This window comes from Cydia amplana, chromosome 2, assembly GCF_948474715.1.
Source record: "Cydia amplana chromosome 2, ilCydAmpl1.1, whole genome shotgun sequence".
Lineage (NCBI taxonomy): Eukaryota > Metazoa > Arthropoda > Insecta > Lepidoptera > Tortricidae > Cydia > Cydia amplana.
The window spans coordinates 1,383,353-1,395,945 of record NC_086070.1 but is presented as its reverse complement, the minus strand read 5'-3'; the positions used below and the strand labels follow the sequence as shown (position 1 = coordinate 1,395,945).

The following is a 12,593-nucleotide window of genomic DNA, read 5'->3' as shown; positions in this document are numbered from 1 at the left end:
TCATAAATTTTCCTTCTTTTGAGCATTGTATTTATACCTAAAAAAACATAGAGAAAATCTAAAGACAGAATAAGGAACTAATCAGTCTTGAAGTTGGTACTTATTTTAAAGGATTTTCCTCGATCAGCCATGTAAAATATAATTATTTATGTGGTTAGGTCTCTCAGACACTATAGAAACATTAATATTTTTGTCACGTGACGTCTGATAGACACCATAATTACTATGAAAAAATACAGATTTTTTATGAGGTGAGGTCTGACAGACCCGGGACTTATTGCTGTGCTCACGTCTGTGGGACACCCGCAGCTCATATCTCCCGGTGCATGCACCACGTTGCCGCTCGGGCATACTGTCCGATGCCGCGAGTCGTTTTAGGAAGGTAATGAGCGAGGCAGAGCTATATCGCGCCGTACGCCGACATAACAAGAAAAAAAATATTTGGCGGTGTCTGATAGACCGCACATCAGTCGCAGAGGGTTAAGAATTATGAAGAGATACGAAACGCCTGCAAAAATATGTTTATCTAGAAGCGATGTTAGCATCAAGTTGCTCTTTGTTTTATAAAGGAATAATATCTATCATCCATACAAAGTTGGTCGGTAGATTTATATGATAACTAGCGACCCGCCTCGGCTTCGCACAGGTTAACAAATTACACATAAAGCTTCCTCTTCAATCACTCTTATCTATTAAAACAATCCGCATCAAAATTCGTTGCGTAGTCTTAAAGATCTAAGCATACATAGGGACAGACAGACAGCGGGAAGCGACTTTCTTTTATACTATGTAGTGAAGTGATACTCGTGAAGAGTCAAAAATGGGTGGACATATACAATATAAAAGTTACTGGTTCTCTAAGGCTGTCATTGTTCAACTTTTTTTTAAATAGAAGGCTTTTACCATGCATTTAGTAGTAGTAACTATTATAGTCACTTTAACTAATACCCGAATGGCACCATTTAAGTTGTTAAAGCCGCATCACTAATAGTTATTAAGGAAGATAACGACGGCTAATTGTCGTGAGCCGGCTATTATTAGGGGCCACGGCCAGGGTGTGTTCGGGGCCACGGAGTGTTAGTCGTAGACGGAGTGAGGGTGTGACGGCCACGGGGTATTTTCAGGCGGCCATGAGATCGCTGCAGGGTGCAGCTGCGGACCTGGAGGCCGATTCTGATTTAACAATTTATCAAGAAAATTAAAAGCGAAATCTCCCGTGACAACGCTTTTGTAAGGTCGGTTGTCACCGTTTGGTTGTGCATTGCTTAATATCTAAGTAACGAAACTGTGTAGGTATATATTTAAAAAAAACTGGCCAAGTGCGAGTCGGACTCGCGTTCCAAGGGTTCCGTACATTAAGTCCGACTCACGCTTGACTGCACATTTCTAATAGGTTTTCCTGTCATCTATCTGTTTTGTGTATTTTTTTCAAAATGTTAGTTGTGAAGATAAAGGGGGGGGGGGGGAATGGTCGGACAAACAGACAGATGCACGAGTAATCCTATAAGGGTTACGTTTTTTTCTTTTTTAGGTACGGAACCCTAAAAACTAGATAAATTATACATATAATTAATAAACTGAACTATATGGATATTGTAACTGGGCCTAGGCTTCTTGCTAAAACAAAAAGACTCATACAACGTGTTCAGAATGCCTGTGCTCGCTTCCGTTTTAATATTCCGTTGAGAGCTCACGTCACTCCGCTTCTTAATAGTCATAAGATCCTCAAAATGCAGCACCGGCGTAAACTCCATTTGGCCTGTTTGCTCTTCGGAGTTCTGAATTAACCCCTGCATATCTTTTTAACAAGTTATCTTGTATTAGGCTCCGCGACCGCCGTAAATGTGGGATTCAATTGTTGACGCCACGCCACGCTTCGGCAGCTTTCCGGGGCAGCTATAGCTATACTGCCTCAAAATGTTGGAATAACGTGCCGCCGCCAATGAGGAACCTGCAAAGTATTTATAGTTTTAAAACGAAGCTTAAACAGTACATGCTTAGCCACCTACTTAGCCAGGAAACCTGCTTACACGATACAAGCTGCCTGTAGTTTCTGCTTGTACTTACCACTTAGATTACGTTCCCTCTGCATTGCCATGGCACATTACTTTAGAAATCGCCATCACTTGTCTGTTTGTACGTAGTTAAATCTGTGAGATCGATAAAATATTGATGTTGCTCATGAAATCGACCTGTCTTCTTCATTTAGTTTTTAGTTTAGTCTGCATAATTGCCGCATGGCGCTAGCTGTCAGGCGCAATGTACGGCCAAGACGGGTTCGACCCAACATTGTAGGTACATAGTAATTTATTGTAATGTATTTTTATCTTTTTGCTGTCTTTGTCTTTTGTATGTTATATATTAATTTTGTTTTGTATTCATGTTACCTGTCGTGATTGTTTCACCGGATGGTCTCATCGGAAGATCAGCGCTGGAAGTCGCCAGCAACATGCTGAGATGAGACCATTTCGTGGCACTTTATCCTTTTATTCTCTGTTATATCTCTTGTCATCTCTTGTTATATCCCTGTTATATCTGTTACATCTGTTTCTATTTTGTGTTTGTGCTCACGAATAAAATTATTTCTATTCTATTCTATTCTATTCTATATGTGACCTCCATAAAATGTGGCTCCATAAAATTAAAAAATCATTCATGGGTAATTGTGTGAGATTTTATAACAAACTTCCAAACCATATTACTGAATTATCTATTAATAAATTTAAGAATTATGTAAAGCGTAAACTTATTTCTAAAGCGTATTATACCACACAAGACTACATGAATGATTTAACAACGTGGGATTAGTTGTTATTCGAAATGATTATTTTTTTAGGTATATTTGATTAATGATGAGGAAATTGATATTCCGATGTACATACTTCTTTTGTGTTTTTATTTATTTATTTGACATTTAGATTTTATTCTAGAAACATTCTAGACTAGTATTTTTTATACAATTTTTTTTTCATGTTTGACGATCCTTTTGTGAAATTCTTAATTTAATTTAATTTGTGGTTAATTTGATTTGTATAATATTCTTATGGAATAATAACATCAATAAATTGCTCTGATAATTAGCTTAAGATAATTTATAAGTATGTTACGATTCATAAGTGCTTGTTGCTAGGCCTACATGAATAAAGTATATTTTGACTTTGACTTTGACTTTGACCTAGATGACCTAGGAAGTCAGTTTCCGCATGGCAACATGCCGTTACTTTATTAGATAGGTAGTTTATGTCTACCTTGACCGTTGCCAGAGCTCTCCCTTTTTAGTATCGACCCTTTAAAGTCAATGATGGTCATTGCACAAACCTGTCCACGACCATATACGTTTTATTTAACGAAATATAAAGTTCCTGTTTCTCATAATATGTAATATCGCTTGTTACTGATAATTTTATTGCATCTGAAAACACGGCAAGAACATGTCTAGTCACTTTTTTCTCAAAGTGTAGAGCTCTTAATGAACTATTAGCTATATTTTTTGCTACCTCTGTATCTGTATAATATATGTAAAAGAACAAATTTTTAGTTAAAAAACACTTGGTCACGGAATTAACATACATTTTGACATTGTTCCATATTTTAAAATCGTGATTACTCAAAATGTTACTAAAGTGACCAGATATGTTCTTTCCGTGTACCCTTCATCTAAAGTGAATCATTGTAAGTAAACCTTTAACCGTAGTATGTAGATCTCACATTCAAAGTAAAATAGGCTTTTAGAAATGATTTATACTTGGTCAAGCAGATCTTGTCAGTAGAAAAAGGCGGCAAATTTAAAAAATGTAGGCGCAAAGGGATATCGTCCCATAGAAAATTTGAATTTCGCGCCTTTTTTACTGACAAGATTTGTTTGACCAGCTATAGTGTACTTACCGGCATGGTGCAGCGCGGTCTCGAAGGGCGCCCGGCGCACGCGCTCCTTGCTCTCTGCCAACAGACGGATTTAGATCAGCAATGTGCCAACTCGACGTGTAAAACATGCCCTAACGCACGGGACCACGGGAATCTTTACTGGCGGCGATTAGTAGGTAGATTATAAGATTTATAAGTTTTTACAACATACAACTAAGGTTTAAAACAAATTATTTTTAGTAAATATTTTGTTCAGCTTTTGCAGCTAACCACTGGACCTGTAGGCCACCCAGCCACGGCGGTACCAGTATCAAATTCACTAGTATATTATGCAGTCTCGGCCACCGGCGGACTTGATCACTATTCCTTAAACTTGTAAACCCACCAACATAGCGACAGCTGACCTTTACAGGGTTTCATTATACAAATCCCTTAACACTTTACAAGTTGCTCGGATTAACGAAATTTATTTCTGTCTCGGGGTCTATAAATCTTTGCGGCACTCTAAGAGTCTCCTTTATTATGACGTTAGATAAAAGTGAAAAGCCGTGCACTTGGCCGAGATGCGCGCGAGTGCAAATAGCACCGCGACCTGCGCACACTGTGGTGCGCAACGATTATTGGTTCAAGTATGTTGCTATTACCTACACACTGGGGCGGCGTTCGAACTTAGGGCCGGTACAGACACAGACGGACTGCGACACGACTGCAATTTTTATGGGAACTCCACGCCAACTGCAACGTCGACATGCAGTTCCCATACAAATTTCAGTCGGGTTGCAGTCCGTCTGTATCGGCCCTTGCTGCGGCCCTTATATTTCGTTTTTTTTTTGCATTAGAGAAAAGGTAAACAATCTTGAAGTGCCTTTTTATTGAAAAATACTTGAAAAATAAGTCTCGGCAAATATGTAACAATTATGGATCATATTATACGATTATTTACGATTATTTTCATTCAACATTAGGTACTCTTCTTCTTACTCTTTCGTGAGCCGTAATATTAGAAAGATTTTACCTGCCAATAAAATCCATATTGTGGTCCAGAAGTCCTCTCCGGTGTTATAGGCCCGGAGAGAACGAAGGGACCACAATAGAAAGATTTTACCCGCCAATAAAATCCATACTGTGGTCCAGAAGTCCTCTCCGGTGTTATAGGCCCGGAGAGAACGAAGACCACAATAGAAAGATTTTACCTGCCAATAAAATCCATATTGTGATCCAGAAGTCCTCTCCGGGCCTATAACACCGGAGAGGATGAAGGGACCACAATAATTTTAACTTCAGATATTTATGTGATGCACACTTATTGATTTCTTCTTTTCTTGCTGTTATTGTTGTCTGTACATGTCCGTACATACTATTGTGATCGTTACGAATAAAAATCTTTTATTATTCAACTTTTTTCTTACAAACAATGTAAGAAGAAAGTTGAGTAGTGATGTGTTTAGCAAAACTGTAGGTATGACCTCTCTCCATTAAAAACCTCTTAACAGCAGAAGACAGACACAACAATCGGCACTGTTAATGTTATGAAAACATCGATGCACTATTTCTCCTTCAGAACATCTAAACAGAGTTTGTGATGGAAATATAATTTTCACCACACCAACCGGTTTAGGCTCTCTCGATTGTTCAAAAACGGATAGCAAAGTTGCATTTTTTTCACTCGGAGGCAAAGTAATACCTAACTACCTTTGCCCCCTTGTAAAACAAACAACTATTACTTCGTTGACTGTATTCTTATTCTTACCAGTCATAATTCGTCTTTTTGCGGCTACTATAAGGTTCTAGGTTATGTCGGTTATGTCATGAGGAATGAGGATGGGTTATTTCGTATATTATGTAATATTACCTATAACCATGTACAACAAAGCAACAAAATAACCGTTACTAAAGCCTAGACATTAATGAATGACTAAAATACTACAAGATTTTCAACAGATTAGATATGCAACCAACAATCTTTGACAACGATTGTTTTGTTAATTCCTTTTGAACCTTACATAGTTGTATTTTATGTAAAGAACAAATTAGTTTTTTAATTGGCTGTTGTTTTGCTTAAACATCTACTTTAGACGTTACAGAGAATGTTATGTGGCTTCGCGAATTACGCTACCTTGTAAGATGACTTCATGCTGAAAAATGACAATAGTTTTAAAGTCATTTTGGGTCATGAAATGTAATTGTATTGATGGAACTAACTTTATGGGAACCAGGCACCAATCAAAACTTTAAACAATTAGGTATGGAAACAAAAAAGATCCTTTTTCGCATCTGTCATCCCGATGCATTGTTACTTTTCAGTTGGCATTTGTCGAAAAAGCACTGTCATCTATGATGATGATATAGTATTTTTTCTACTCCAGCACTTAAATGTGTCAATTAAATGACTGACAGTGATATCTAAAGCAATGTCATTTGAATGATTTGTCTATAGGCTCATAAGATGACTGCTAGCAGTCATTTTATGAGTATAATACAACTGCTTTATTTTTTTTAAAGATACAAGTTCCGATCATCTTGATTGAAAGAGGTATGTTTTAATTTACAATAATAACTCTTTTTTTTTTAAATAATAACTCAATTTTTTTTAAATAATAACTCTTTTTTTTTTAAATAATAACTCTTTTTTTTTAATAATAACTTTTTTTTTTTTTTTTTTTTTTTTTTTGCTGCAGCTGTCATAGAAAAAGTAATGTATGCAACAGCTCATAATTGGTTCTTAAAATTCTCGGGTCTTTTTTTACAAAACTCGACTACGTCTCGTTTTGTAACTTCGACCCTTGAATTTTAAGAACCCTTATTATATCACTGTTGCATAAACTACTATTATACAATCGTCATATAATGGAGAGCTTTTCAGTCGAGTACCATGTTTAGGCAACGAAGCTTGCTGAGTTGCCTAAGTAAAGGTACGAGATTGAAAAGCTTGATTATATCACTATTGTATACAATACTTTTTCTACGAGTCAACAAAAAAAATACTTAAAACTAGTAGAAGAATCATATATGTATGTAGGTAAAAAAACCAAAAGTATACAGCCAAGATGCGCGAGTGAATATTATAGTTGACTAAACGGTATCGAAATGAATATTATAGTTGACTAAACTGTATCGAAATAAATATTATAGTTGAGTTGGGGTCCCATAGTGAAAAAAGTATGCGATTTCACTTTGGTATATACGAAGTCTTAATTCAAGCATTGCAGTCGACGAGTAGAAAAAATACTTCTTTTAACAGCAATGATACGTCCATGATTTTATTAGTGACATGACTTCCTATTTCGAGCGCCATCTTGATAGTTAGCCTCGTGATTAATTCCTTTGTTTTTTGCTCATTAATATTGTTTAAAGTGTAATATAGCTTATTATACAGAAAACTATTGTGATGGTGTGCAGTGAATGGATAATTAATCTTAAAGCGCGTTTAACCATTATTTTGGAGTCAACGGCCGGTAGTCCACGTGCTTCTTGTAAAGGCCAGCTATCGCTTTACAAGAGCTAATAAAATCATCGTACAATTTTAGACGTATTATCTTGCTCCTAATACCTTGATACTGGCGAAATGGTCCCACTAAACGGAAGCCATAATAAAAAAAATGAAATGAATGAACTAGTAACTAGTAACATCATTGTCAACAGGCTGATTGTGGCGGTTAAAACTAATACTCGCTGTAATCTCAATGGGAGCGATAATCAACGATACAATTATTAATTGTGCTGGATTAGCCACAATTGCAAAGAGCGGTTTAATTGTTCGCACACATTCTGCTAGCGAAATGTCACCGCCGAAAATAACTCATTAATTTGTTGTATTTTTTTATGAGACAGCGCACAGTCACGGTAAAGATCTAAGGATGGCTGAGGCCTTGAGCTCCAGTTGAGATAAATAAAACCATTAGGTTTTTTAGAAACCAATTTTCTTTGGCTACTCGCTAAAGACGCATAATGAAAATAGTATACATATAAACTCCCTTTGCATATCTAATCTTTTGCACATAGTTGACATAGTTGTGCTATCTAGAGTATATCGCCTTTGTGGGCGACTTCCAGGGCGCATGCACAATTTGAGAACATCAGAGGGCCTAACCAAGATTCCAATCGTTTGCGCTGTAGCGAACGGAACGCTAATGTCTCTCTGTCGCACTTATACGGAAGAGTGATAGAAATAAATTACCGTTTTGTTTTCTACGGAGCGAACGATTACCATCTTGGCTAGGTACCCAGGTACCTAATGTGTCCCTGAAATTCGTCTCCTTCCAGTAGCTATCGCTTATCACGTGATAACGTGGTAACGATGAGCCTATCGACGTCACGGTGTTCGGACAGTGGCCCGAACCGGCTTTATCTATTTAATAACGTACGCTGTCGATGTAATATCAGCTGCATGTGTCAACGAGTACTACGATTAATGACAAAGTACTTTTAGTTTATATTTATCTGATCGGTGCAACTTTCATGCTTACTTATCTATCTAATTATTTATTTGTACAGAACACTTTTTACCGTAGATGTAATTTGTTGTGATGTGAATTTTATGTGAATCCAGGCAATAAAAAGGAAAACTTTCCTTGTCCCATATATGTTACCTAAAAACTTGTTTTTAGTCACTGAAATGTACCAAGGCCTTACGGAAAACGCGTTTTCACGGAAGCGATACGGAAAACTAGTTTTATTTAGGGAAAACGCGTTTTTATTTAAAACAGTTTTTTTCGGTACCTAACATAATTATATAAGTTTTTAAATTTATAATTTGAGTTTCCTGCATATCTCGCATCGTAAAAGTACATAAGCATTACAGAGCTTATCCAAGTGGCTTACATACTAGTTAGTTATCAAATCTAATATACAAGAATTGCTCGTTTAAAGGTATTTTCAAATACTATTAAAATACCTACATATAGAGTCATTAGAATTATTGTATTGTAACCTAGGCACTGTACCTACTCGGTTGATAATATTGTCTTGTAACGAACTCGTATCAGGATGATACTGATTAATCGGTTCGTTGATCTATTATCGATTGTGCATAGACTACGCAATACACATCGATTTGAAGATGCAAGTGAATTAAAACTCTACGTAAATATGAAAACTAAAGATTTGCAAGTTGCGAAAGGTTTTTAAAAGGTTGAAAAACACCAACATTTCGGAAATAATCAGGAAAGTTACACTGGAAACTTTCATTTCGGAAATTGAAAATTTCAATTCCTATAAAAAAAATCACAAGTATGGCAATTGCGAGTACTAATAGATTCCCCTGCCTTCATAATATTTAAATAAACATCCGAGTCGCTTCAAAAATTCCATCATTAGCACAATAAGGCCAAATAAATACATAAAAGCTGCTAATTCTTAAAACCATCCGTTTCCAGTTCATACAAGTCCAAGCAATCCTTATTTGCGGCAATGTTTTTCCTGCTCATTATCGAACGCCTACAAGACTGCAGCGATGGATACAAAAATAATGGCCTGTCAAAAGGTGCCCATCAGCGCCTCGAGTGCGCGCGGATGTTTTCTTCACATTGCGCGCTTCATTAGCGCAACTTATGTAGAGCTCGCATAAAAAGCGCAATGTATAGCATACATGCGTGCGCGCTCGTTTCGCAGAACTGGGAGTGCCATCATTCCCTTGTATGCATCGCCTTGGCATTGGCGTCGGTATGTTATGCAAGAATAGAACGAGACTGTGTCGGACCTTGCCCGTTTGTATAACGTGAGTTTACCGTTTTTTTAAGGAGCCCGATTCAGATTTGAGAATTTGTTACGGTTTTGATCTTATTTTGGTACGACCTTGAATATAGTTCACGCTAATTGGTGCATGCGAAATGAAGTGAAAGTCGTGCGTAGTGCCTGAGAATAGATGCAGGCTAATCACCAAGAAGATCGTCAAGTTCATATCAAAACCAGTTCAAAGCCATAAGTCCTCATAATCATAATAATTTTATTCGTTAAGCTAATTTTCATGTCAGTCTGGATACACCTCCTGGTCACTAGGCATAATTTGCAGAGATTACAATTACCTAGAACCATCATTATTGATTAGGTAAGTACAGTCAGCAGCAAAAGTTGCTAATCGGACCTGAGAGCCAATTTTTGAAATACGCCCGCTCGATTTCGTGTATTTCGTTCAGTAATATCTCCACTACTAGGCATGTAATTTCTACTAATAGAATTGAAAACGAGTGGTCAATACCGCTAGATACCGAATCGACTTACAAAAAATCATTAATAGACATTATAGCCGCTAATAATTTCACTCAGCATGTAGATTTCCCTACACGCATTACTCCTACGTCATCTACACTTTTGGATCACGCGTATCAAAACATCTGCCGCGACCGTGTGTCCGTGCACAGAGCGATAACGTTCCTCAGTGACCACTGCGCGCAAGTAACCGGTATTACTAGGACTTTGTCGCGCAAACACGAGCCGCTGCCTCGACGATCTTATACTCTCACGAATAAGGTCCATTTTGGACAACATCTCGAGTCTATAGACTGGACTGAAGTAATAACGAGATGCGACAATGATGAGAATAAATTAGCCGAACTAATATTAAACTCACTAATAAACAAGTTTAACATCTGTTTCCCAAAGAAAAGGAGTAAGTGTTATAAAATAGCTAACTCGTGGGTCGATACTGACATTTTAGCCACCAAGTGCCTCCTTTTCGATGTAATGAATCTAAAAAATAAATTTCCGGACTCTGATAGGTTGTCATGTTTTGCGGAAAACCTATCAATCGCTTATTGCACTAAACTAAAATCAAAACGCACAGAGTATTATGATGATCTGATTAGTAAAAATGAAAATAAAAGCAAGTCAATGTGGAACGTTATCAATAAGGAGCTAGCTAGAAAACCCAGTGAGCCTTTGGATTTCACCGAATTGATAAAACAATGTAACGGTCTCCCGGTGACGAGCAAGCAGGAGGTGGCGGACGCGCTGAACGCGGAGTTCGTGGGCGCGGCGGCGGCGTGCGGAGCGCCGCGCGCCGACGTGCACGCCGCGCTGGCTGCGCTCGCCGCTCGCACACCGCCTCTCGACCGCTCGATACGACTTGAATCGTTTACTGCGCATGAAGTAGCCAAAATAATGCAGGTTAAGATAGCGCCTAAGAATAGTCAGGATATATACGAATTATCACCGAGCATTCTTAAATTTGTTAGCCCGATAATTAGCTATCCGCTATCGCACCTCTTTAACATTTGTATTAAAAATGGGACATTCCCAGAATCACTTAAAAAAGTAAAAATATCACCTTTGTATAAGGGGAAAGGACAAAAAAGCGCTAGTAAGTCGTATCGTCCTATCTCTTTGGTACCCGCCCTCAGCAAAGTTATCGAAGTCGGTCTCAACCAGCGTATGTTGTCCTTCTGGCTGTCCCAAAACGCGATGTCGGACCGGCAGTACGCGTACCAAAGAGGTCGGAATTCAACGGACCTGGTCCGCGAGGTTGTGTGGGCGGTGATGAGGGCGCGCGAAGCCGGGCGGCAGGCGGCCGTGCTGTGCTGCGACCTCTCGCGCGCCTTTGACACCGCGGACCACGGTCTCGTCGAGGCCAAGCTTGATCACTACGGCTTCCGTGGACCCGCGCTCAGGATACTAGTGTCTTTCATGAGGAACAGAACTCTAACCGTAGTCGGTGATCGAGGAAGGGTACGGTCTGCAGAACAAAGTAGCGTAATGGGAGTTCCGCAGGGCTCCTGTTTATCTAATACCTTGTTTACAATACTACTCAACGATCTACCGGGGGCTCTCGATGAAGACGAAGTATTTATGTATGCTGACGATGTAACCGTAGTGATCACAGCACCGAACGAACGATTACTTAAAGTGGCTCTTAATCAGGGATGTTGCGGATGCCGATTTTTTGACATCCGCGGATGCGGATGCGGATGCGGATTTTTAAAGGCTCACATCCGCGGATGCGGATGCGGATGCGGATGTCAAGATTAGGTACTTAGAAAACGTCAAATATTACATTTTTAGTTTTTTTTTTATTTAAAAAAAACGAAACGTTTAATATTTGAACAAGAATATAGGTGCGTTATATAAACAGAATAGAATAGAATAGAGTGAATAGAGAGGAGTCTGTGAGGAAAGAGAAGAGTCGTGGTATGTATGGGGCCCAATACATTCCACGACTCTTCTCTTTCCGAACAGACTACTATCAGAGAGAAAAATACATAGATTTCTCACTCCATACATCAGTTTTAGTACCAAAAAGACTATTAGCATCTAGCATCGAGTAGCGGAACTCTCAGTAATGCTACTTGATAATAGATGTAGCAGTACTGATAGTTCCGCTACTCGATGCTAGATGTAGACACTGAAATTAATAGTCTAACTGATGTATGGAGTGGGCACTCTTGTCGCCGCCGCTAAGACGTTCCTGTACCGACTTGTTCGACATCCGCATCCGCATAAGCTCCGCATCGATTTTATGCGGATGCGGATGCGGATGCGGATGTTGAAAATAATGCGGAAGTTCCGCGGTTGCGGATGCGGATGCGGATGTTCGCAACATCCCTGCTCTTAATGACACCGTCAATCGATTATATATTTGGTTTGCGCAGAACGGCCTAGCACTTAATACGGAAAAGACCTGTTTTCTACGCATCAGTCTAAACGGCCACCAGATTGCTGACCTTGAGATCCACGCGGGCTGCACAAAAATTGAACAAGTTGTGACCACTAAACTCCTCGGCTTTGTGCTAGACAGC

The 12,593-nt window shown here is 38.7% G+C and overlaps 1 protein-coding gene across 1 annotated transcript in view; it reads right to left on the bottom strand.

Annotated features, from left to right (window-relative positions):
* Positions 1-12,593, bottom strand: part of LOC134662008 (synaptic vesicle glycoprotein 2B-like) — a 36,714-nt gene that overhangs the window by 18,175 nt on the left and 5,946 nt on the right. Inside the window, exon 2 of the mRNA XM_063518247.1 lies at positions 3,886-3,939. Coding sequence (XP_063374317.1) covers positions 3,886-3,939 — 54 coding nt within the window. The remainder of the gene's footprint in view (positions 1-3,885; positions 3,940-12,593) is intronic.